The following is a 26,222-nucleotide window of genomic DNA, read 5'->3' as shown; positions in this document are numbered from 1 at the left end:
AAGTCTACCTCTAACCTCTGAGAAAACCCTTTAGGCTGTGGACTATTAAAAATAAGGGTGTGTGCTTTTAACTGTGCTCTATTTAATTAGGCTATCTTTTGTTCAGTGCAGGTTCTTCTAGATTGTAAGGTAAGTCTAACCTCAGGTGTTTTAATGAACAACCACACCTAAGCAAATATGCACACACAAAAAGAGCATTATAGGAGCCATAGCCTATGTATAGGTGCCATATCCATGAAGACTCGGGAGATCATGAGCTCTACTGAAAAACTAGGTCTAGTGACCGTGTTTAAGTGCATAACGGTGTTACAAGTACTTACTGTAATAGTAGTAAATTGCATTACGCATACCTGAATAACATACATAACTTAAACAAACCCCTTTAAGTTGAATTACTCAGTAGTATCTACTAAAATGTGTAACACTGTAACACGTCTTAACATTGTGTCTCCAAAAATTAGACTATTGCCCAGGGGCCTTATAAAGTAAAAAAATAAAATAAAATAAATAGCAAATATAATCATTGGTGTCACCATTCCAAAATAAAAATGTTGGAACACAAGTGTTTATGTCAGTTCTAAAATAATCCATCACAGACATTCAGCAAAACAGCGGTCTAAATTTAATACTACAGACATGTTTGATCTTATATGTGGAGGGGGAAAAAATAATTGTTGAGTTACTTTTCTACGAGACAGAAATATAAAAGTAGGCTATGAGAGAAGAGGAAGGAAGAGCCAGATGATGGAAGAACTGAAGTGTGGAATACTGCTGACATCTAGTGATCATCATCATCCTAAACTGTAACTAAACTGAGCTGCGTCACATGAAGTGAGGCTTTCCGTGTTTACCGTGTTGTGGCATCCGCTGTAAGAAGCTGTATAAAGCTCCGATGTCACTTATAATTTTAAACAGCTAGCAGCTAATAGGCTTGTCTGTTTTTTTTTTTTGTATACTGAATTTATCTAGTATAGATAATGCTGTGATTCGCCAACAAAACACGCCAAAAACACAATACCAGTACAACTCACTGAAGTTACGTCTATCCCTTACACAGCCTGGCTTTCATTTTTTTTTTTTTCATAAATAAAGGAAAAGATGGCGCTGCTGTGAATATGGTCACATGACAGACACGTTTCCCTTTAAAAAAATAAAATAAAAAAGTGTCCTTTTAGAGTGTTTATGTATTATATCAAGTATTATAAATTATGTGCATACTAGTGGAAATAATAATTGTAATTGTATTGATATATTGATAGTTGAACTGAAGATCCAAGGTAGGTATTTTTGTATTTTAAGTCCAGACAAATCAGGGGGGGGGGGGGGGGGGGGGGCATTAGCACGGGTCCCATGACTCATGTGACTGACACACCCTTAAGAGTCATTCTGGTTGCAAAGAGTAATTCTGGTTGCAAGGCAACGCGACTGTTTACCATAGACTGTTTACACGGATTTCAAACACGCCCACACACATTGCCTATAATCGGTGGTTCCCAGTCTATGGTGGTTCCTGAGGAGGGAGGGGACACATTTTAAAACCACCAAAATGGTTTGAATCATAATCCTAAAAGTATATATTATTATGTAAACTGAAGTCAGGTACATGTAGCCTATCTACAATCAACACCAGCTTGCAAACACTCTGCATGATGTCGACTGAGGTAAAAAAAAAAAAAAAAAAAAAAAAAAAAAAAAAAAAAAAACCAGCCGAGTAATAATGCTCCACAGATCATACAATAAAAGACCCAAGGAAAATAAGATTCAATTAATGTGATTACAGGGTTGCATTAAATATTGATTTGCCTGTGGTTCAAAGTTAAATCTGTGTTTGGTGTTGTTTACTGAATGTCTGATCTGTGAACAGAGGATTAAGTGAGGGCAGGGATGATTATCGATTCAAAATAGAAAGCATTCAGAAACATATTTATTTTTTAGTTATAAAAACTAATTTCAGGGCAATTCAATGTGTTTGTTTAAATAGGCTTTTATCTTTATATATTTTAAATGTTTATATCCTGGGCAGTGATCTGATTTATGTAACAAACTTATGTATCATACTGTATGTGTAAGTGGATTGGAAGAGACCTTTGTGATATTACTCATTATTATGTCAGACAATAAGAATCCCATTATTTATTTGAATTTTAAAGGAAACATGGATAAATAATAAAGGCAGTCTGTGAATTTGGCTGCTCTTTGAACATTCAGTCACTGTTGAAGTCTGTAATTGACCCATTTATGAAAATGATGTTTCCCCCAGTTGGGTTGCTCTTAAGGATTGGCATTTCTGTGTTATGTTGTTGCTATCATGCCATTTGTGTGTCTATTAGAGTTTTTTTTCTGGGTAAAGCGAAGGTTGTTTTGTAGCCCTTCTCTCACTATAAGAAAACCGAATTCAAAACAGAAACGTATAAAAAATCTATACATTTTTAAAAAATAATTTCAGGTAGCCTATATATTGCATTATCATTTCAAGTTGAATAAATATGCTGTTTGTTGGGACATAATCATGCCCACAGAAAGTATAACAGAGCTGACAAGTAATTTAATATTACAAGCATTGTGCTTGAGTAAAGAGAATTTAATTCTGATATATATAATCAAATGTGGGGAAATCTGCATGAAGGACAAAAATAGAACCGTTCTGTAGAATTATCCTTATTATATAAATATTCATTCAAGCTAGTTCTGGAAAATATGTTAAGATTGTATTTGATACTCTCAAACTCAATCTGAGATGTTTTAAGTTCCAATGTGTCTGCACCCTTAAAACAATCATAAAGGGCATTTTGCATTTTCTTTTTAAAATGTCTCCAAGAGTTTCATCAGATTAACGTCTGATCTGATATCTTTCTAATTTTGCAAAGTATTTTGGAATCCAGCCACGAACAGAAAATTAATGAGTGTTTATTTCCATGGTCGAACTTACAGGACTTTGGAGAATATATTTTGTGCCCGATGCTGACACTTATAAAAACTTAAACATTTGAATATCACTGGACAAAAATGACAAAACATAATCTTTTGCAAAACATACATACAGTGTAACTGTAGTAAAAACTTCAAGGTATGTGGCTGAAAGTGAAAAACATATTAACATATTTTTTTTGCCTTCACGTTTGGTTATTTAATTCTTTTTGACACCAGCAGGAGTCTGCTTATGCAGCTGGTAGATCTGTTCACAGGCAATGGAGAGGCCCACCACAAGAGACACGAACTCTTCAAAATTCACCTCTCCATCTCCATTAGAGTCCAGATCCCTCATAATCTTGTCAATGGCAGCAGGGTCCTTCTGAGTCTAGCAGAAACAAAAGATACATGTTTGCAATTTAATAGAATCATAGGTTTCCACAGATTATGGAAAAAGAGTGAAATATGAAGAAGATCTGAATAATTCGGAATGGATTTCAGAGGTTCCTTGCTCAGGGCCCTCCTACAAGTCCCCGCACTTGAGGGGAACGGACCAGGGGGCGCTTCCACTACCTTGCAATGGGTCCCACCCCATGCTTAGTATGGCCCTGCCCGTGCTATACAGTTAAATTTAAAGGTTCTTTATAGCCATTCATGGTTCTTTTGTGCATTAGAATCTTTCCACAGCATAAAATCATTACAGGGCCCAGGCCAATGTTTAAAGATATCCCGTCTTGGGTGATAGATGGAAATGTGTACCTTCAGAAAGCTAGACAGTTCTTTCTCCATCAGCAGTTTGAGCTCTTTGCGACTCAGGGATGCTTTGCTACCCTCTGTGTCGGCATAACGGTGAAACACCATGATCAGAGTTTCCATTGCTCTCTCCAGGTCAGAAGGCATTTTGACTGTCTGCAGTGAGAGATAATGTGTTAGTTTTTCTGTCTCATCCCTTAATCAAACTGGATATTATGCAAACAGACATTGTTCTCCCATTGAGCAGATTGGGAAACAGAGGTGGATTTTTCCATTTGGAAATGAGCCAAAGTGTGAGTAATGCCCACTAGATGTAATGCCAAATAGATGCATTAAAAAGACATTTATTATAAGAAGGCCTATGTCCTGATGTAATTGTTTAAAGTATTTCAGAATTAATCTGTTATTGTTAACTTTTATTCTACCTATAAAAACGCTTAGATTAAGTTAGTGACACTGACATCAAATCTGTGCACACACACACACACACACACACACACACACACACACACCATTTAAAAAGTGCAATTCGTATCTCAAAGTCATTTATACTATCACTTAACAAGTAGAAACCTTACAATACTCTTTTAGAAAGTCATGCCAAAAAGTACTCAGTCGATAACTAAAACAATGATGTAGTATGCCTATTTAAATGTAAACTTGTTCCAGAATGATAAAAGTTTGCGTACTTACGTTGATAAAAGGCAGAGCGTCACCTGAAGATGAAAAAATGTACTGAATGTCCTGTGCAAGAGTTGGTCAAGCAGAGGAGGAATTTATACCGGGGCTCCGCCCGAATGAGTGTGAGGTTGGGTGGGACTGGGAACTGTAATGTTAACTGTTTAGGGCTTAACGTGACTGGAAACGCTGACGGGTTTACAGTACAAACGCGAATGAAAATGTAAACTAATGTAACAGTGCTCCTGTTACAAATTTATGAACGAGAAAATCCAATCACTTCTGCTGGAACAAAACACACCTTAAATCAATCACGCGTGAAACCAGTTAGACCATCAACCAGTTAAACCAGCAAACCACACTTGTGAAATAGAAGTGTGCATACATAATGTAGCCTACTTCAAATCTTATATTCTAAAACGTAGCATACTTGCAGATACATTATTAAAACAAAAGGCAACTTAAATGTAGGCCTACTTAAAGCGAGTAGACTTTCATGACTGCATTTTAATGCTATTGCTATTGTTGCAATTTTTTTTTTATCTTTTGTAGTGCTTTAAAGAAGTATTCTTAGTTTGATGTGCTGATTAACACATTACAGCATATGTAAACTTAATTATGATTTTAACTGTGTTTTTTAAAATAAATTGTTTCATCAAACGTGTAATTAAAGATCCATGTAAATACCACAATGCTTGTCAGTACACTTATTTAAATATGTGTACATCATATTTAAATGACAATAGAATTATGAAATTACATAAAGATGTATGCAAGTCCTATAAGTGGCTAAGAAAAAACACTCTTATGTTAAACTAAGTAAATATAAATGTAATAATACATTTTCACTAAATTATTATTGTTCAAAAACACAAAAAATTAAGTGTTTAAAAACATTACATTGAGTTTGTACTTCAGTATATCCTTTTATTTCAGTACTCTTTTTAAAAGTATAAGGTGTACTCCTTTTTCACAAGGACAGATTGCTTTTAGGCAGAAAACAGTTGCCACTAGTGGATACATATTCCAGTGGAATATATATATATATATATATATATATATATATATATATATATATATACACACACACAGTATATTAATATGTGCTCCTGTACGGTCAATGCATTCCTATGCATGTTGAATGAATGGTAAGTCAATATGTTTTCACAAGGAGGACCAGCCCTTTTTATTCCTATAAACCATTTCATCAAATGTGTGACTCAAAACTTTCACAATGCAACTCGTCTGACATTACACAACATGTCTGACTCTCCACTTTGAAAAAAAAATGTTAGAAGAGGATGCTTGGCAAGGGATTATTTTTAAGGGAAGGGCTGCTGTTTTTGGCAAAGATAAGACATGGCCTGTTTCAATCTGCACAGTAGGCATGAGGGGATGTCTCTACCCAGCACACAGGAAGTGGCTTTAAAGGGGTAGTTCACCCAAAAAAGAAAATTCAGTCATCATGTACACGCCCTTAAATTGTTCCAAGCCTGTATGAATTTATTTATTCTGCTGAACACAAAAGAAGATATTTTGAAGATGTCTGCAACCAAACAGTTGATAAGTCCCATTGACTTCCATAATATTTTTTCCCATATGGAAGTCAATGGAGTCCATCAACTGTGGTTATCCACAGTCTTATAAATATCTTTTGTGTTCAGCAAGACACTGCTATATCACTTTGGAAATGAAATGTAATCTTTATAGGACATGAGAAAAGGGGAAGAGAGAGAACGGTCAAGGGTGGATGACGCATTGGTGTTTTTAGTAAGCACGATTGTATTTGTCACAGTTGAATTCTTTGCACATCTCTGGATTTTTTTTTTACCACTACAATTCTCTTGTTACATTCCTTTCAAGCTAGGGCATGACATTTTTTAAGTGGTCTAACTGGCAGTTTGTTTTCCACAAAGGGCTAACAGATAAACATCTATGCATTAATGTTATAACGAAAGCAACATGAAGGGGAGAAAACATTAACTTTCACAACTACAGCATTGGTCCATCCAGAAAAGACAAACCGATGTGGAAAATAACTAAACTAGTTACTGAACAAATGGGCTTCCACTTGTTTTTGTTTTTTTTGTCCTTCTGAATAATCAATGATTATGTTCATATAGCCTGGCAGAACCATTTTGGCAGAGCAAGGCAACTATCTGGTTTTAATTTGAAAAGCATTACAAAGATTTGTGTGAGCGTCAACTGTGGTAGAGCATTCTTTTAATTCCATGCTAATTTGAAGCTTATCTGCGTGTGAGGTTTGAGTAGGATAAATACAATGACAATGACTGAGTTTTTTGTGCGGGGTCAGTAGCAGTAGCAAGACTGAGTAGCAGGACTCAGCTGAGAGTCCCAGGATGCATTGTGAGGCCTTAGGCAGGAAACCAGCACTGTTTAGCATACACTGAAATCACTTGGCAGGTTAGTCATTTGGAGTCTCAACTCAATGCAATAATAATTATTTCTAAATAAACTGCAGTTTACATGTTGTCTTCAACCAAAAATTCACACTAAAGTCATAATGAAACTTGGGATGTACAGTGAAATTTAGGCTGGGGACTTGGTCTGAACCATCATTTGTTGAATGAACTAACTGTGAGCTTGACAACAAATTTTAAGAAAACGGTGGGTTTAAGTGGACTTTGATGACTGGTGAAGTCCAGCATACGTCACTTGGGCGAATTCTGCCGTTTCACAGGAAAAGGTACATTTAGTCGGGAGAACAAGTATTTGATACACTGCCAATTTTGCAGGTTTTCCCATTTACAAAGCACGTAGAAGTCGGTCATTTTTATCATAGGTACTCTTCAACGGTGAGTGACGGAATCTAAAAAATCCAGAAAATCACGTTGTATGATTTTTAAGTACTTCCTTTGCATTTAAATGAAAGAATCCATCAAAATAAGATAATTAAGATGCATAAAGTAAATTTTCGTTTTGTGCCGACTATAAAAGGAAAACAAGAGTAACTCTCTGAAGGGCCATTGATTTTTTTTATATCAACTTTTAATAACAAACCCCTTAAACAAAAACAATTTTGTAAACAGAACCAAAAACCACACATCTATGACTGGTATGACAATGTGTTTAGTTATTTTTCAGTGTGGATGGAATGGATAAAAAGTCTGCTGTTGGCAAACACATCTGATTTTGTAGCTTTAGCATACAGCGGTGTGGTGGCTGATGTCATAAGTGCTTCAGTTCTTCCTTTTGCCCTTGCTGGTGAGTTTGGCAGGGGGTGGAGCAGGTGCTGCCTGGTAAAGAGCTGCTGACACTTTGTTGATGTAGTACAGTGCGATGACAGAGAAGATCAGGCTATATTGGAGAGAACAGAGAAAGAAAGAACAAATTAACAGTGTTGAATGAGGTATATTTGACCAATTTGACAGGTAGCCTACAAAATTCAAGTGGGTTGTCAACAATTTTTAGCCTGACTTCGTCATACTCATATTCTAGTGAGAATATGAGTCTGAAACTGCTTCATTGGGCTTTGATTATGAGGCGTGTCTTAACCGAACCAGGGGAAAAAAAACCCTCTGCACTCAACTGGATAGTCGGTAGACCGACAACCAATCAGAGCAATGCAGTAAGTCAACTACTTTGCATATCACAGTTGTCAACAGAACTTACTTATTTTAGAAGTAAAATAACAAGTGTTGCTTCTTTTACTTGATCCTCCATGAGTGCGACCAAAGGAGAAACCACAACGACCAGAGGCTTTTCGTCCCATCTTCTTAGCGACCATCGGAGCCATCTGATAAGTTGCACTTTTGCCGAATCATGTAGGAAGGACGGCAAAGATATCTTTCCGATCGACAAATGCCTTGATTGCAGTTTTCTGTTTGTCTATTAACATTAATGCGCTGTCGATTCATTTTAAAACCAGACGAAGCAGCGTAATCTATCCATCTCAATTCTCCAGCTGCAGAAACCAGTTAAGTGCTAACCAATGCCAACGCTGTTTGTGTATAGTAGCCAGTTAGTTTGATGCTATTTTGTGTAAGACAAACATGTATAAATTTCAAAAAGTTATAGGCTATGTCATCGCAGCAAACTTCAGCTGCAGTTATCAGTGTACAGGATAGTTTTAACACAGTTGCCACATGTAGACTACACCTAAATAAAACGATACACTGAGTAAACTATGTTTTGTGAATAGATAAATGGTTGTTCATTAAATCGATAAAAAACATTTATTCAGTTATATTAACTGTTTGTTAAATCAGGAGAAAACAGTATCTCAAAAGCTAACAAGCAGCAGTAGCATTTTCAAATAACAACATATCGAAATTCTTATAATAATAGTAGAATAGAATAGAATAATAATAAATGTTAAACAAATGTATCATTCAGAAACGTTTTGTAAGAGCCGTGTGTGGTGAGGTTCTGCTTGACTCTCTTCATCGCCGCTTTCTGGGTCCGATTCTGGCTCAAACTGATACTGCAGTATCGACACAATTATTTACATTGACCAGAGCACATGAAACATTCACCCGTAAAGGTAATGGGCGTGAAGTTTCCGGACAACGTGCACTAAGCAGTTTAGCCAATCACAACACACCAGCCCAAACTAACCAATCTGAGCCCATTACCTGTTTCTGAGGGAGTGGTTTCATAGAATCAGGATGTAAACCGGTCGTTCAAATGACAGAGGAGAAAGCGGCTTACAGTAAAGGTGATGTTTATGAAAAATGTTTATGACTTTAAAAAAAAAAAAACAATCACACGAATACATGTGATATTGCACCCCATAAACACAATGCAAAGAAAAAAAAGCAGTAAACCACCCCTTTAAGTACTTATACAATGAACTTATTTTCAAATTATGCAGAAATTATATAAAGAAAATTATATAATTACATAAATATATATTAAATTATATAAAACTTATTTCATAATTACACAAAATAATAATACAAGAAAATTTTCATAATCAAGAACATAGTGCAACATTATCCAAAACAACAGATCAAACATCATAATATATGATTAATATTTATGAGGAATAAACCCAGCAAAAGAGAAAAAGAAAACCAAAGGACAGAAAATCAAAATCATTTAAACGTTTTTAAAAGCAACTCACCACGTTGTCACGCACACACGATGCACCAAACCAGACGCAAACAGAGAGAGGAACAGGCACACGAGAACTAAGAGAACAGAGATGAAATATTTTTCAGTTAAGTGCATATTTTAAATCTTCATTAAAATCATTTAGATTTTAATTCAATCTGATTACATTTGTCTATCAAAATGTAATTGTACATTATTAAAATGGCATTATTAAAATCTTCTGGTTAAATATACACCGACTGCTGTAAGCAGTGATTTCGTTTTTTTTTATTTATTTTTTTTATTTGATCGTAGAAGTAGCGATATTGTGAAACTTTATTACAGTTTCAAAACAACTGTTCTGTAAGTTTAGTAAGTATATTTTAGAAATATACATTTAAGTAATTTAAAGTCTTTACTGTCACTTTTAAATATTTTAATGCATCCTTGCTGAAAAAAAAACCCACTTTTTATTTTTAATGGTAGTGTAAGTGTTTCTTCATTCATTTGAACTTTCTGCAAGTGAGGAGGATACACCTGACAATAGCAGTATTTAACATAAGGTAACTAATAAGGTTCACTTACTCTCTGGGAAGATTTTGGCTTGGAAGCCTTTCCCGAAGACAAGGTTCTCCAGGTTATTGAAAGCCTGTAATTGCAGGTTAAGAACTACACCGAAAACAGATAAGCCAAACTGAGCAAAAACGTAATATTAAGCCTCAAGGTTAGACAAACTACTACTGTATGCATGTCAAAGCAACAGAAGGATACTGTAAGAGAGCAGACAAACAGCACAGACCCCAGGAAGCCCCCCAGGATGGTCAGCCACTCTGAAGAGCCCAGCTGCCGACTGAACATCTGCATTCCTGCAAACACCAGAACGGACAGCAGACTGGACAACACCAGGGAAGTACTTGTGTTCACCGCTGGAGGGAGCGAGAGATAGATAGATAGATAGATAGATAGAGGGAGAGATAGATAGATAGATAGATAGATAGATAGATAGATAGATAGAGATAGAGATAGAGAGAGAGAGAGAGAGAGAGAGAGAGAGAGAGAGAATTTCGAAATCCATTTATTACAAAAATTAAAACATTATCCAGTAAATTAACACACTGTTCAAATAAAATCTGAACAGACAATAGAAAATTATCTTAAGAGGGATGCAAAATGCAGGTTGTCATTAATAATCTCACACAAAGCCCCCTTTTTGCACCAAATCTGATCAAAACAAACAATATCATTCATGGCTTTAAAATATCGAAAATTATTAACTAATATTACTTAAAGCTTTATAATAATTAAAATAAAGCTGTCGAATTTGAATTGAATACATTAAGAAATAATTAAGAAAATGTACGCGTAACAGTTCTAGACAGATTCACGTTAGTCTATTTGGTTCCGCGACGGGCTAGTGTTCACTACGGAACCATTAATTTGGTTCCGTGGGAAGAATCAGAAAAATACACTTTTGGTCATCTATTGATTTACAGACAAGAAACGTTAAGTTACGCAGACAAAGGCAAAAAAGCATAAACGTAAAGGGAAAAGCGTACTATGAATCTATTATGAAGCAGGTAAATGTGCAAGAATTTGGACACGTCAGTGTAACTTACGCTCTTTAAAACGTTCCGTGTGGAAACAATCAGAGAGGCTGCAATTTTCATATACTGTTTTGCTTTTTTAAAAACAGTAAGCGCACACTGAATTAAGTTATTATTACTATTAATATTATTAGTATTTTCTAATAATACAATACCAATAACAATTGAAAACGTATGATATGTTTAGCAATTGTTAGCGGTGAGCTAACACCATTCATACTGTATACATTTCTTCTTTTGGTTTTTTCGAAACACAAAGGGTCGAAAAGAAACCCCAATTCAACTTATTGTTCATGTTCACAAAGCGATTTAAATGAGAAACTGCAGCAAGTTCCATTTTTTTTCCCTATTTGTTCCCATTTAAAGGCTAAAAACTTTTAACTAGCCCACCCGTGTACTATCTGTCCCTTTTTATGTTCATATGCGTGCAAAATAATAGCTCAAATTTCAACGTTTGATATAGTTAATGTAAAAGCTAAGCTCACCCATGTCGGACAGCAATAAGGTAAAGAGACAGGTTTAATTCTCTTGTTCAGTCTCGGGCAGCAGAGCAAAGATGACGCGCTTCTAACGTCTAAAACCTGTGCCAAGTGTAAATTCCCCTGCACTACTACCCTACAGCTCCATCTAGTGGACAGAAGAGTGCAGCACATTCACTGCCACATTCTATTCTATTCTATTCTATTCTATTCTATTCTATTCTATTCTATTACATTACATTCTATTACATTATATCCATATATTATATCCATATATGTATACCAAAGACTGTAATAGCCTACCCATAGACATCATCAATGGTAAAACCATCCAAGCGGCTCTCATGCATGCTCAGCTCAGCATCCATGCGCATGCTCTTCACTGATCTCACCCTAAACACCTCATAACATCCATCGGATGGCACAACATCCGTCAGAATAGACCTCAGCAAACACTGTTGGAGCCCCCCTAAATCAACATGGATTACGTTAAATTGGACCTCTCTTAGACACAAACATCATTACAACGTAACTTAAGGTTTAACAGCCGTCAATTTCAGCTGCATGCTCAACCATTTTGTTTTATTCCGCGGACTCCTCATCTTATAAACAGTTAGTTGTTTAAACGATTCTCTAGCCCTATGTGGAAAAAGCGCTCAATAATAGCGTTTTTTTTTCATTTGCTATTAATATAACAATCGGCATAGTTCAGCAATGGCAGATGCGGAGTTGCAAACCTTTACATCCATTATGGACGCCCTCGTGCGCATAAGCGTAAGTACATTTGCATTATTAAAACCACATTACACGTTTTCTGTCATTTACACGCGGCTGTTATTTAACCCACGAATGTGAGCATTTGATTGTTTTCCATGCCCAAATCTAGCATAAAAAAACAGTTAAAATAGAAACACCAAATTATTTAGAGCACATTATTTGCTAGATTATGAATAACACCTGTAAGCAGAAACCGAGTATATTTTTCATCCTGTTCTGCTAAAGCGCGTGTAGGCCTCGGCTACGTTTCCTCTTTTATGGATGATTTATTTGCAGTTGCCTACAATATCAGAATATGTAACGTTATATTCTACACGATTGAACAGACTGACGCATTCGGTCTACATTAGAATCATGATTGATGCAGAGCAGACGTGGTGCAACATGTTCATTGATCAAATTGTTTGAGAAGAGGTAAAGGAAACAGAAAGTAGCCTTTAAAATCTAGGCTATAAGAAGCGGATAAGGCCCTATCGCTGAGCTGCTGTCGCGCGGATGCATGTTGCCATAGAGACGGGATGCAAGAGGGTTGAGGTCGCGAGCTATGGGAAACGTCTGGAAAAAACTAGAGTCAGTGTATAAAAGAGGAACAGAAGACAGCTAGGAGAATTTAATTATTTCAATGGCTTATTGGCAAATAAAATGTATATGCTGTCAGCTCTGGGGAAAATAATGGCTAGATACTGAACATAAAACAGCTAAAAATAGCATAAATTGATTTGGTCAGGCTTTTAGATCATCCTGCTAAACCAGCCAAACCAGCTGAGCACATGCCTGACTGGGACAGCTGTAAAGGTCAGCATTTTCTTTTTCAGTAAGGGAACCTTTTAAAAAATATATATTATTAAATGATGGAGATTAATGGAGTGCAAACAATGCATTTTTTGTAGCAGCCTGGTTCTAGAAATATTTTTCCCCATTTATTTTTCCCATAGAGATTTAACAAAGTAAAAGTGTTTTTTTAAGAGTTAGAAGCCATGGACCATACTGGTCACAAGCTGAATAACAACATTACAAAGTTTAATGTTAATCAAACATTATTTTTTTTATTAATTATTTAAAGAATATGTTGAAATAATATGGACTAACCGGTTTGTCAAAAGCATATCGATTAACAACCTCAGAGCTCACAGTATATCTATCTTTAAAGATGTATAAGTTATCCTTTAAAAATAATTTCCCTGTGGATTTTTACTTCTGGAAACCGACATAAATTTAGATTCCAGTGGAGTATGATCAAATACAAAAAAAAGTGATTAAAATGTTAATTCCTTATGGCAGAAATGAAACTTGGTTGGCAGGAATTGAATTGTACAAGATGTGTGTGAACATAGTCTGTTATACAATAGCCAACATCAAGTTTTTCGAGGTTTTCAAGTTTTTTGAGGGATGATTTTCTTGTACTTTCCAGCCAAGTTAAACGTCCGAGTTGCACTCCTTTTGGGAATACCAAAGATGACTGACACATTTGAACAGATTTGTAACACAGAAACAAGTTTAACTCGTAAATCTCAATTGTCAAAATGTAGCTACTACCAGTCAGCTGCCTACATTTTAATTCAGTATCTATTATCAGTCATTTGTGTGAATACATAGCAGACTTCATGATTTGAATGTTGCATAAAAGTATTTCCATAACTGGGGAAATTTGTTAGCAAAATTAGAACGAAAAATTTATACACCTTTAATAAACAACATGACTGTTTGTGTGTGTGTGTTGTTTTTGGCATTTACATAATTATCCTGATGCAAATATTCAGACTTGTATGACACGTTCATACTGACCAACCTATGCACATAATGTCAACCTAAGAAAAAACTCAGTCCACAGCACAATCCATAATCAATTTCAGTCATTGAAATAAAAAATAAATTAAAAAACACTCAAATACACTGAATAAAAAAAAAATGGTGTAAAAATTTCTGGTAAATTTCACAAATTGTATTTTCCTGTGAAATCCACTCTAATAATCTTTTTTTTTTTTTTTTTTTTGCAATTTTGAAAAATCTAGGCCTATATTTTTCAGTGTGTATAGGCTAAAACAAAAATAAAGCCTACAGTGTTGCTTCAAAAACATGAAATGCACATGGAACATCAGGAATGAGGTTTATTATATTATATTACATTATATTATATTAAAGCTTTTACCTCTGGTTATATATGGTTATGATCTTTCTATATCAACATAATCTATGGATCTGTTGTTTTGTTGCATGTCTGATTGTGTGTTTTCCTCTGGTAAATATTGTTAAAACTGTCCCTTTCTCTGTCTAGTCTAATATGAAGAGTATAGAGAGAGAGCTGCACTGTCCCGTGTGTGAGGAGATGGTGAAGCAGCCGATAGTGTTGCCATGTATGCACAGCGTGTGTGTGCTGTGTGCGGCAGAAGTCTTGGTTCAGAGAGGATACCCGCCCCCCGAGCTCCCCCCAGAGCCCAACACACCGACCTCAAGCCCCAACACACGCTCTCCCCGACAGACACGCAGACCTCCACCCAAAACGGACCGCCTAGACCGGGTGATCAGAACAGGTTTGTGTGTTCCTTAATAGACAGCGAGATCAAAATCTACGAAATCAACTTGCACAGACATATCTGAAAATATGTCTGTGCCATTGTTTTGCCTCAAGATGCACACCAGTAATATGTTTTTTTCTAAAGCATGTGCATAAAAGCTAAATGTCTTGATTGAACTAAAGACTAATCCTGGCTTAATCTAAACCGTCTGTGAAACCAGGCCCAGATTAAATAACATTTAAAACGATGACATTGTGATGTGACTTTAGCATAGTTTCACTAGTTTTTCTCCGTGCAAAAAGTTTATATATGCTTCTGTATCGTTCAGATCTATTGCGTCTATGCAGGACTTTGCAGGTGCGTGTGTTTTTAAATGTAGCAGCCGTTGTGATGGACTGATTCTGAATGTGTCAGCACCCACAGGACCTGGATTCTGTTCTCCTTCTGCATTGATTAGCTTTTCCTTTCTTCTTCCTGCCTTAGATTTATAGTGGCTTAAAGAAGCTTTAATGTGGAAACAGCTTTTTCTATCTGCATCTCTCCCCATTTTTGTGCAGTGTGTGGAACACATCCAGGACGGAGGCGTAAAGACACCCCTCCCGTGATCATGCTGTTCCCCTGTCCCACCTGCGGAAAAGATGTGGAGCTGGGAGAGAGAGGGCTTGCAGATTGTCTGAGAAACCTCACACTGGAGCGGATAGTGGAGAGGTCTTTCACACACACACACACACACACACACACACACACACACACACACACACACACACACACACACACACATACTCTGAGAATTTTGAAATTTAATTCCAGTAACTGTACTGTAATGTTGCTCTACTGGTTTTGAACAATACATCAGATGTTCTGAACTGGCGTCTATTCATATACACATCACTGGTTGAATATTCTCACGCAGTCTCAGTACGTGGACCAATCAAATCACCTTACTTGGATAGCAAAATGAGGTCAAGAAAAGGCGGAGACAGAAAATATTTACTTACTTCCTTCCAGAAAACAGCTTGCTTGACTCCATTCCATATAGTAAAAATGTGCACAAGCAAATCTGGCCCTAAAAACAACACAAGACTCGATTAAAACTTAGGACTTAGGAAATATAGGACTCAAAATGAACAAATGTGTGTCAAAACCTAAATGACTTTCTCACAAATGGAGAAGAATGGTCTAGCCACTCTTAACCATATAATGAAAGTGAATTAAGGATGTTGAGCATGCATATTACAAGGATATTGGCTGTTTATTACTTACAAAGCACATATTCATGCCTTATTCTATATGACCATATTCTACATCCCTTAATCCTTCCCAATACCTAAACTTAACTACCTTACTAACTATTAATAAGCAGTAATTAGGAGTGTATTGAGGCAAAAGTCCTAGTTAATAGTTAGTTAATAGTGAGAATTGGACCCTAATCTAAAGTTTGACCATGAATTTATGCAATGTCCCCACTATTTAACTAAAATGAGTGAGCTAAATAGTACAACATGGAAACAAATTCTTGAATTTACAAATTCTTGAAAAGAAACAATTTTCTTTTTTTGACATTTTTCCTTCCGCATGTTGTGTGCAGAGCTCCTTACGTGGCTGTGTGGCACAATGTAAAAAAAAAAAACAAAAAAAAAAAAACACACACATTAAAAGACATTTAAAATATATATGTTAAATCATATACTATATATATATATATATATATATATAAACAAGAAGATAAAAAATAGGAGAACGGCGTGAGGCCTGTGACGTGATTGCTGATGAGCATGTCTCGTATCTCTCATGGTCGTGCGGAAGCATAAAAGGAGGAGCGACGACAGTGAAGATCGAGAGAGGACCAGGCCTGGACTGTTTTATTTTACAATCATGCCTCATCCTGTTCGCCTGCATACATGTAACCCAAGCCTTTCTCCATGTGTGTAGGTACAGGCGGACAGTAAGTCTTGGCAGCATGGCAGTCATGTGCCAGTTCTGTAAACCTCCTCAGGCTCTTGATGCCACCAAAGGCTGCGCTGACTGCAGGTCCAACTTCTGTAATGAGTGCTTTAAACTGTACCACCCCTGGGGCACACCACGAGCCCAACACGAACACATCATGCCCACACACAGCTTCAGACCCAAGGTAAGCGACACACGGGACCCTTCAGAGAGAGGACCACCACAAACACAAAGAACGGACAAACACTGAGTCAAACATTTAACTCCAGGTCAGACTGTGTTTACATCCAGGGTCCAAAATTTATATATATATATATATATATTTATATCTGCATAAAATTAATACATGATGTTAGTTAACTGTGCGATTTGTATTATCTGAACTGTACATTTCTGAAATATGGACATTCATTGGACACGTCACTGAAGACTGGAGTAATGATGCTGAAAATTCAGCTTTGACATCATAGGAATAAATTACATTAAAATAAAAAATATACTAAATGAAACAATATTAAAATAAATAAATAAAACACGTTTTTTATTATTAGAAACAAAACATCAATATTTTTTATTATTAATATTTATGTAGAACATATATTTTTGTCCATTATATAGGCCTAGTTTGTCTCAAAAACTTGAAGACGCACAAGTTTGTTTTGACATAAATGTGCACTAAATAGCACAACATACTGAATAACGTATTGTCCTTCAGTTTGGATCAGGATTAATCAACCACATGCAAATAATATTCAAATATTGTCCTTTTCCACAGCAGTCGACAGAGGATTTTTGATAAACAAACGACAAAAGTCTCAAAAGTTCCCCTTAATCTAATTTCCTCCTTCTGGCCTTTTCCTTTGTCCATTTATCTTCTCTCTCTCTTTCACTCACTTGCAGGTATTAGTTTGTGTGGAACATGAGCAGGAGAGGTTGCAGTTTTACTGCAGGTCATGTCAGCATCTGTTGTGTCCGCTTTGTAAACTCCGTCGGGCCCACAGTGGACACAAGATCATTCCTATTGCGTTGGCTTACCAAACTCTAAAGGTATCCATTCCTTGTATGCTCTATAGAGCTTAATCTTTAGACTATATACAACATAATAATGCCCAACATGCCCTTCTTTCCTGTATAAAATGGTTATTTGGGCTAATCTTTCTAAGCTACAGCCCTCTAGGTGATCAAGGGTAGAGGGGAAAGGATTTCCTCAATGACTAGGCAGCCAGCAGAAGCTCTACAGTGTTGTTGGTACTCATCTTTCTCCATGTTGTGAAATCACAGGAGAAGATCACCAAGGAAATGAACTACATCTTGGGCAATCAGGATTCTATACAGGCACAGATCACCCAAGTAGAAAGCGGCATTGCTCAGACTGAGGTACACAGCATTGGTGTTTATGAGACAAATACTTCACCCTAGAGTATAGACCATTTCACAAGATGTAAACAACACTGGTCCAGAAACACTTCCTGTTTCAGTTTGTAACTGTTTTCTTTATTTCACATGTAAAGAAAACATCTTAGATGTTTGTTTAACTTTTTGATTCAGTTTGAAATGTTCTGTTGGTTGTATTTTATCCCAGCTTTTATGTAGTGTTAAAAAACTGAAACAGGAAGTGCTTCTGGACCAGTGTTGTTTACATCTTGTGAAATGGTCTATATGAATGGTGTGAAAACGGAGGGAGAATGAAGTTGCAGGTTTTTTTGCAGTCAGAATAAAAAAAGATGGAAATTGCGAAATATTAATGAATATCATAATAACTGAAAAATGCATTTGTGAAATATAAAGAAAATATATATGTAAAATTGTATATTAAGTTCAAATTAAATTGGTATTATTTATATGAATACTTGACGTACTACGATTGCTATGTGGTCAGTATCATGTGACCTACCAGCGTCAGGTATGTTGCTTCACTGCGATGTAATCCTTTCCCATGGCCTCATGGGATAGTAAAGTGCCCACCGTATGCACACTTAAAGGGTTAGTTCACCCAAAAATGAAAATTAAGTCATTAATTACTCACCCCCATGCTGTTCCAACCCCGTAAGACCAAATCCAACCTTCGTTCATCTTCGGAACACAAATAAAGATATTTTTGATTGAATCTGAGAGCTGGATCAGTCCTACATAGAATGCCTAAGGGACTGGCTCTTGACGGCCCATAAAGTCATTAAAGAAAAGGTTTAAATATTCCATGTCTCACAGCGGCTCAATTATAAGTTTATCAAGCGACGAGACTACTTTTTGTGCGAAAAAAACATAAATAACGACTTTATTCGACTATTCCATTACTTCCTTATGGGCGCATGCGCGAGAACTGAGACGAGGACGTTCTCATTCGTCTACTTCTTGTTACCGGCTGCTCACTGCTTAGGAGTTTTACCGCCACCTACCGTATAAAATGATGATCCATATATAAGGCGCTCCGGATTATAAGGAACACTGTCGTTTTTTGAGAAGATTAAAGGCTTTTAAGTGCACCTTGTAGTGCGGAAAATACGCTAATTGAAAAGCGTATGTACAGCGTGCATCTTCCTCTGCTTGTAAACAGAAAGTTTTGCGCTTCCAGCTATATCAGCACATCATCTTATACGGTAGGGGGCGGTAAGACTCCTAAGCGGTGAGCAGCCGGTAACAAGAAGTAGACGAATGAGAACGTCCTCGTCTCAGTTCTCGCGCATGCGCCCATAAGGAAGTAATGGAATAGTGGAATAAAGTCGTTTTTATGTTTTTTTCGCACAAAAAGTAGTCTCGTCGCTTGATAAACTTATAATTGAGCCGCTGTAGGCACATGGAATATTTCAACCTTTTCTTTAATGACTTTATGGGCCGTCAAGAGCCAGTCCCTTAGGAAGTCTATGTAGGACTGATCCAGCTCTCAGATTCAATCAAAAATATCTTTATTTGTGTTCCGAAGATGAACGAAGGTCTTACGGGGTTGGTACAGCATGGGGGTGAGTAATTAATGACTTGATTTTCATTTTTGGGTGAACTAACCCTTTAAGAATCCCGCAGGAAGTAGTAGGTCATCCGGGTGCTTTTTGCCTACTCTTTTATGAGTACAGTGAATTCAGAAATAATATTTTATATGTGGAAATTAAATCTAAAGATGGATAATATTTCACTGTCTCTCCAGGAGTATACTGTGTTTTTTCAGTGGTGTTATAGTGTACATTTATTTGTGAAACATAATGATGATGATTAAATGTGATGGTGGGGGATGATCAAGATTAAGTGTGAAAAATAAGAAAAGGTATAAAATATTTAAATTTAATTGACAATCATTAATTAAAATTATAATCAGTATTTTAAAAAATGATCAATTTAAACATTTTAATATAAAATAAATATTGGCATTTAAAACGTATATATTTATGATGTTTTAAAATATATGTCAAGCTTTGCTCTTTCCTTTTTCTGTCCTGCTCAATCTCTTTACCTCTCAGGTGAACAGCGTGGTGGCTAAGGAGCAGTTGACCCAGTGTGTGAGTGAGTTGCGTGGTGTGCTGGCGGAGCGTCAGGGGGCTTTGGCCATGTTGATGGAGGGGGCTCGTGCGCAGCGGGCAGGGGCTCTGAATGCACAACTCTTAGAAAAACAGAGTCTTTTGGAACATGCAGGACTGCTCACATACACTCAGGAGCTTCTTAAGGAAACCGACCAGCCGTGCTTCGTGCAGGCCGCCAGAGTCACACACAACAGGTTAGACTGTGTTCGAGGGTGTTTGTTGCTGGGATTGCGTGAATCTGTTCATTTATGAAATACGAAACCCACAATAGCCTATTGTGTGTTTCCATTAAAGGCACACAAACATTGGAAGATTATGTTACACATAGTCAATTGTTTTACAGATAGGTTCTTTATATTCATTAAAGTGTTACTTGATTTTTTTATCTTTCTTCTCCTCAGGCTGGTAAAAGCAATAGAACATCTTCAGCATTTCTCTCTAGCTGCTGATCCCTCGTTTCGACACTTTCAAATAGACGTCTCCAGAGAACTCGCAGCACTCAGCAGCATGGACTTTATTCAAGGTTTTCATAAAAACTCAGTTTTCAAAATCCGTAAATACCGTGAGTTGGTTTTCTAGGTTAACAAGGTAACAATTTGAATTCTCATCTTACTCGACCCCTCATTTTCCTTCTGCAGCCCCATTGGCTCCTGTGATTGACACTCAAAAGACCCTGGCCTATAACGAGCTCTATTTGTGCTGGCGCCTCCCACAGGACTCCGCCCCCGCCTGGCACTACTCAGTGGAGTATCAGAGGAAAGTGGGCGGAGCTGGAGCATTATGGGGCAGAGTCTGGTCTGACGGAAGCTCAGGAAGTAATGGCACACACTGTCCTTGGCAGCGTCTTGATGATGTGGGCGGGACCAGTGCAGTGGTTGACAAGCTAGAGATGGACAGTGTGTATGTCCTGAGAGTTCGTGGCTGTAATAAGGCAGGGTTTGGAGAGTACAGTGAGGAGGTGTATCTACACACACCTCCTGCACCAGGTAAGACACATCCACTCACAAAAATACAAACACACTTGCATTTGAACCACTTCAAAATATCAGTTATTCAGAGACATTCGTTTTTCCTCAAGCTTCCCAGTTTTTCACATATTGGATGTTTCCTTGTTTAGCATCTTTTCCAGTCATTCCACTTCGTTGACTTGGAATTTACATCCTCTATTCCTATATTTATCCATCCATTTATTAATTCATCCAATTATTCAACTACTTTAGTTTTTTTTTGTTTGTCTAGCTATTGAATTATTCAATAATTGACTGATTGATTCATTTATATCAGTTCATCCACCCTCCATCCATCCATTTATTCACTGATTCATGCCTGTTTGTTCATGTTTTTTCACTTGTCCATCCATCTGTATCAGTTATTATCTATCTATCATTCATTGATCCATTCATACCACAGTTCTATTACATCAAACTGAACCTGTTCTTGTTTTGTGGTATTTTATACATATCATATTCTCTTTTTTGCTTTCTCTCATAGTTAATTCTGTTGCTTATCACTAGTATATTTCTCAGTGCTTATCCACAACTCTTTGACACATTTGTTTTTTTTGCTCTTCTCTCTGTATTATTTCTCCTTGTGCTTCCTGTTATTCTCCACCTTCCTTTGTTCCTATTATCTCTGCTGTTTCTTTGACTTGTATTCCTATTTAACTGGAATATCAGCTGCTCAATCTCCTCTGAATCCTAGAGTCCTGGAATATGTACAATGTTCCTGCTGTCCTCTTTGTTTCCCCTCTTTTCTCCAATTTTCCTATCCCATTTCTTCCCTTTTATGCTTATTCATACATCCCCCCCTTCTCTGCTTCTTTCTATCTTCTATTTATATGTTGTTTCACTCCCTCATCCTCTTCTCGCTTTGTGTTCTGCCCTAACCCTATGACCTGACCTTTCCAACCCTATCCTCCACTCCTCTCCTCCTGAATACCACAATCTCAGTGTTGTCGTTCTGCCTGGATTCGCGCTGGGGCCTGCATGCGGAGCGGGTGGCATTGGGGAAAGGGCAGACGTATGCCCGGAGTGTTCCCGGGATGACCCTGTTGCAGGCAGCTGATCGGGCCCTTACCTCGTGTCACCTCACCTCTGACCTCCTTGTGGCCGACGTTTCTATCACACAGGGACGACACTACTGGGCATGCTCAGTGGAGCCTGGATCCTACCTGGTTAAGGTGAACATACATACCATTCAGCAGTTTGCAGTCAGTACGATTTTTATTTTCTAAGAAATGAATACTTTTAATTCAGCAAGGATGCATTAAAATGATCAAAAGTGGTATTAAAAACATGTATAAAGTTACAAAACATAGCATAGCCTACAATAAAAGATGATGAATTTCAAACCTGAACCAATCATATTGAAGATCAACATTACAACATTAGTCTTTAGTCTGCCACAAATAAACAACAACATTCAAATCTCATTGTGAACTCAAATGTCATTGTGAAAAAAATAAAAATAAATTACTGTTGTAACAGTTTGTAAATCAGACCTTTCAGGCTATTGCCTAATGCTAATAAGCCTTATGCCAAAATTATTATTACAACTAAATTGTAGGTCATTAAATAGAAAAATTAAATGTGTGTAGATCTGTTTTGTGTAACCAGACATTAGGCCCGGCCGAAGTATTTTTTTGCATGCAGTGCAACTTGCGATGGCTGGCTGCAGGACGACTCAACCTCCATGGACAGCGTTTAATGTTTTATAACTACTCAAGATTTTTCTTTAGCATAATTTTCGGGACAATTAGGGCCAGATTCGGGACAACAGCTTAGATTTCGGGACTGTACTCAATTTTTCGGGACGTCTGGTCACCCTAGATACAAGGTATCCACCCGACAGCGACAATATATATAAAGTTTTTTAAAAAACTTTAAAATGTCTAAAAGGTTATTTCACCAAAAAAAAAAGAAAAAAAGAAAATTATCCCATAATTTACTCACCTTCAAACTATCCTAGGTGTATATGAAAAATATCCATATCCATCACTAGCTTCCATTAACGGCCGTACACGAGTCAAATTCTGGCGGAATAGTGAAGAAAGTAATGTACACCCCGATGGCTTGAGGGTGAGGAAATTGTAGGACAATTTTTCTTTTTGGGTAAACTAACCCTTTAAAGGATGTCTATGTGTGTAGGTGGGAGTGGGTGTTGAAGCAAAACTGCAGGAGTGGTTCCATCTTCCACAAGACATGGCAAGTCCACGGTGAGGAGAAACAGAGAGTTTTTAAACGTTTTAGAGCTGACTGAGAAACGCAATGTTATTGATGATTATTTCCTCCCCCCCACCCCATTTCACTTTAGGTACGATCCAGACAGTGGTCATGACAGCGGTGCAGAGGACGCCCAGGACTGCCCTCCTCCATTCTGTTTCCTCACAATGGGCATGGGCAAGATTTTACTACCCAAGTCAGCTAACACTTCTACCGGCCCACTCACTGCCCCCCTGCCACCTCGCCTCGGACTGTGTCTGGACTTTGAGAAGGGGCGGCTCACTTTCTACGACGCACACTCTCTGCGAGTGTTGTGGGAGGGGACTGTCGATTGCTCCGCCCCTGTGTGCCCAGCCTTCTGTTTCATTGGTGGAGGGGCTCTGCAGCTACAGGAGCTAATAGCTAATCGCAGTACAGAGCAGAACCCGCCAAGAAGAGTGACCATCCAAACACGTGCCACCGATGCCGGTCACTGAAATCTGATCGCTTTAAAACTAGTCAAATCAGCACCTTTAGGCAAATATTCTTTTATCGTTTTCTATCGACTTTGTTTACGAGCTTATTTCATAGCTAATGATGTATTGACTGATGATATTTTATATTAAGATTCAATTTAATTTCAAAGTATACACATTAAAAAAAGGTTATGGATGCTAACAACATGTAGCATGCTAACAACATGTAGCATGCTAACAACATGTGGGTCAGCATTGAATAATGAGGAATCGTTAATTTTTATGGCTACAAAATAAAAAGCAATGGAAATATAGTCCATGTATGATTCAGGTTCACTCGTGACAGTCAAAAGGTTCTTACAAAAACAAATGATTCCTCGCTATTTACAAACTCCTTTTCCCTGCATTGTTAGCATGCAAACCACCCAAAATGGGTGTGCTAATAGTTAGTATTACACCCTGATTTATTCATTGACAATGTATGTGCTCTTTACAGGAATGTTAAAACGTCTTGACGTGATCATGTTGCAGTTCTAATCCATTTGAGACTGTCATGTTTCTAAGTAGTTCCCGATGTATTTGAATTGTGTTGCTACTTTGAGGCTCAGCTAAGATGTCAAACCTTGGTTGGACATGTTGTCTTGGTATCAGTCCACGTTCTGTGCATAGAGACCTTGTCTGTTTGGTTGTTTGGGCCAAAACAGGGTTGACAGTTGAAGTGAAATGAAAAGAACCTGCTTTTGTGAGATTCCTACAGGTGCCTGCTCAAATGTTATACAACCGACTCCCATTTGAATGTCCTAAATACCGGTAATAATATCCAAAACACAACTGTCTTGACACATCTCATACTTTTTTAGGCTTTTTTCATTATCATTTATTTATTCATTTTTTATTTGCAGAATGGGTATGGCAACAACAATTTAGCGGGTAAAGTAAACTTTTCAGAAGTGAATGCTGCTTATGACCGTGCAACTGTCAGTTGTGAGTCGGTGTGTGTCGATGTGAGTGGGCATTTTTGAATTGTATGGTGAACGTCAAATGTATTTATTGCGCGTGTGTGTGAGTGTGTGATATTGCAATAAAGAAAGACAGTTGCTGAAAGCTTGGGTTTTGGCCATATTTTCTGCTACTTAAGTGCATTGTTGCAGATTCAGGTCTCGTTGTGTGAATTTATATTGTTGTTGATATTATGTAGCATTTCTTAAAATGGCCCTTTGAAAACAGGCAAAAAGTTTGTATGGCAGAAGTGAAATAAAGCATCAATGTTTCTCACAGAACACATTTTTGCATTCCATGATGTGCTGCTATTCCATTGTCTTTTTATGTAAACGAGCTAGATGGACGTGTTTGACTGTTGAAAGTGCATATGACACAGAGTTAAGCAATCACGTTAGGATTTTAAAAAACACGTCTTCAGGTCTTGCCTTTTCCCCATTCCACGGCCCTGCGTCTCATGTATATATAGTTGAAAGTAAAAACCTTAACCTATTTTTTTTGATGAGTTAAAGCAATGTCAAAACATATGTTGTTATAACTTTTTGATAAAAAATAAAAAAAAAGTTTTTCCTCACCTAAGACTGTGAACTTTAAATCTATTGCACACAAAACTGACAAAGATTTCAAATTATACTCAGATATTCAGTCATACTCGGGTCAGGTCAAGTCAGTTGTGTGCTGGATATCTGGGCAATTGTAAACTGTAAAACAAATGAAATAGTGGTAAAATCACTGATTGTGATAAAACCACATTTCTGTAGTTTCTCATTTATTACATGTTCTTTCGTATGATGTGAATTTTTGACACTCAGAAAGTCCTACATATAGTGGCTGTTGTCAATTAAAGTGAAAGTAAAAGAATGCTTCTTAAACAAAACAAAAAAGCTGCTTGTTAGTCCAGTTTTTGTTTAATCCACAGGTGATCTAAAGTTACATGTCCAACCCACCCATTTCAATGTTTATTTTAATGCACTACAGTAGTGGAAACCAGTGTGAGAACATAAAACATACAGCATGCAACAAAATTCTATGTTTATTTATATATGAATGTTGCAGTCCTCAAACATTACCTTGGGATCAAAACTGAATAAAAAAAACATGGCATTGTATATATATATATATATATATATATATATATATACATATATATATATATATATATATATATACATATATATACTGTATATATATGAAGAGTTCAGATGCAAAAGCCTCTAAGTGCCATTTGAAATTTTCTTCAAAAATTATCATTTTTATCAAGCTTGTATATTTAAGTTCAGTAATTTCACTTAAATGGCAATGAAGATTGCCTATTAATT

At 36.9% G+C, this 26,222-nt stretch overlaps 3 protein-coding genes across 4 annotated transcripts; 1 reads left to right on the top strand and 2 right to left on the bottom strand.

The window, feature by feature from the left end:
• Window positions 1–2,891: 2,891 nt before the first annotated feature.
• s100a10b (S100 calcium binding protein A10b) lies at window positions 2,892–4,516 on the bottom strand. 2 transcript variants are annotated; one of them, XM_039679790.2, is made up of 3 exons: window positions 4,357–4,516; window positions 3,670–3,819; window positions 2,892–3,298 (listed from the first exon to the last, which is right to left on the bottom strand). In XM_039679790.2, the coding sequence occupies exons 2-3, from the start codon at window positions 3,808–3,810 to the stop codon at window positions 3,128–3,130; spliced, it is 312 nt and encodes a 103-aa protein (XP_039535724.1). In that variant the 5' UTR covers window positions 3,811–3,819; window positions 4,357–4,516; the 3' UTR covers window positions 2,892–3,127. The 2 variants fall into 2 exon arrangements, with proteins under 2 accessions (XP_039535724.1, XP_039535725.1); XM_039679791.2 differs by having other exon boundaries at window positions 3,670–3,815; window positions 4,357–4,494.
• Window positions 4,517–7,323: 2,807 nt separating this feature from the next.
• krtcap2 (keratinocyte associated protein 2) lies at window positions 7,324–11,644 on the bottom strand. Its single transcript, XM_039679789.2, has 5 exons — window positions 11,486–11,644; window positions 10,168–10,322; window positions 9,982–10,045; window positions 9,428–9,494; window positions 7,324–7,659 (listed from the first exon to the last, which is right to left on the bottom strand). Exons 1-5 carry the CDS (start codon window positions 11,487–11,489, stop codon window positions 7,542–7,544), a joined length of 408 nt encoding a protein of 135 aa, XP_039535723.2. The 5' UTR covers window positions 11,490–11,644; the 3' UTR covers window positions 7,324–7,541.
• Window positions 11,645–11,845: 201 nt separating this feature from the next.
• Window positions 11,846–25,008, top strand: trim46a (tripartite motif containing 46a). Its single transcript, XM_039679882.2, has 12 exons — window positions 11,846–12,253; window positions 14,532–14,787; window positions 15,330–15,480; window positions 16,705–16,903; window positions 17,620–17,766; window positions 18,001–18,096; window positions 20,169–20,422; window positions 20,630–20,751; window positions 20,867–21,214; window positions 22,178–22,407; window positions 23,375–23,442; window positions 23,541–25,008. The coding sequence occupies exons 1-12, from the start codon at window positions 12,194–12,196 to the stop codon at window positions 23,923–23,925; spliced, it is 2,316 nt and encodes a 771-aa protein (XP_039535816.2). The 5' UTR covers window positions 11,846–12,193; the 3' UTR covers window positions 23,926–25,008.
• The last annotated feature ends 1,214 nt before the right edge of the window (window positions 25,009–26,222 follow it).

The sequence above is a fragment of the Pimephales promelas genome, chromosome 12, assembly GCF_988280905.1.
Source record: "Pimephales promelas chromosome 12, fPimPro1.hap1.1, whole genome shotgun sequence".
Taxonomy (NCBI): domain Eukaryota; kingdom Metazoa; phylum Chordata; class Actinopteri; order Cypriniformes; family Leuciscidae; genus Pimephales; species Pimephales promelas.
The sequence above is the reverse complement of the archived record's forward strand: the minus strand, read 5'-3'. Positions and strand labels throughout refer to the sequence as shown.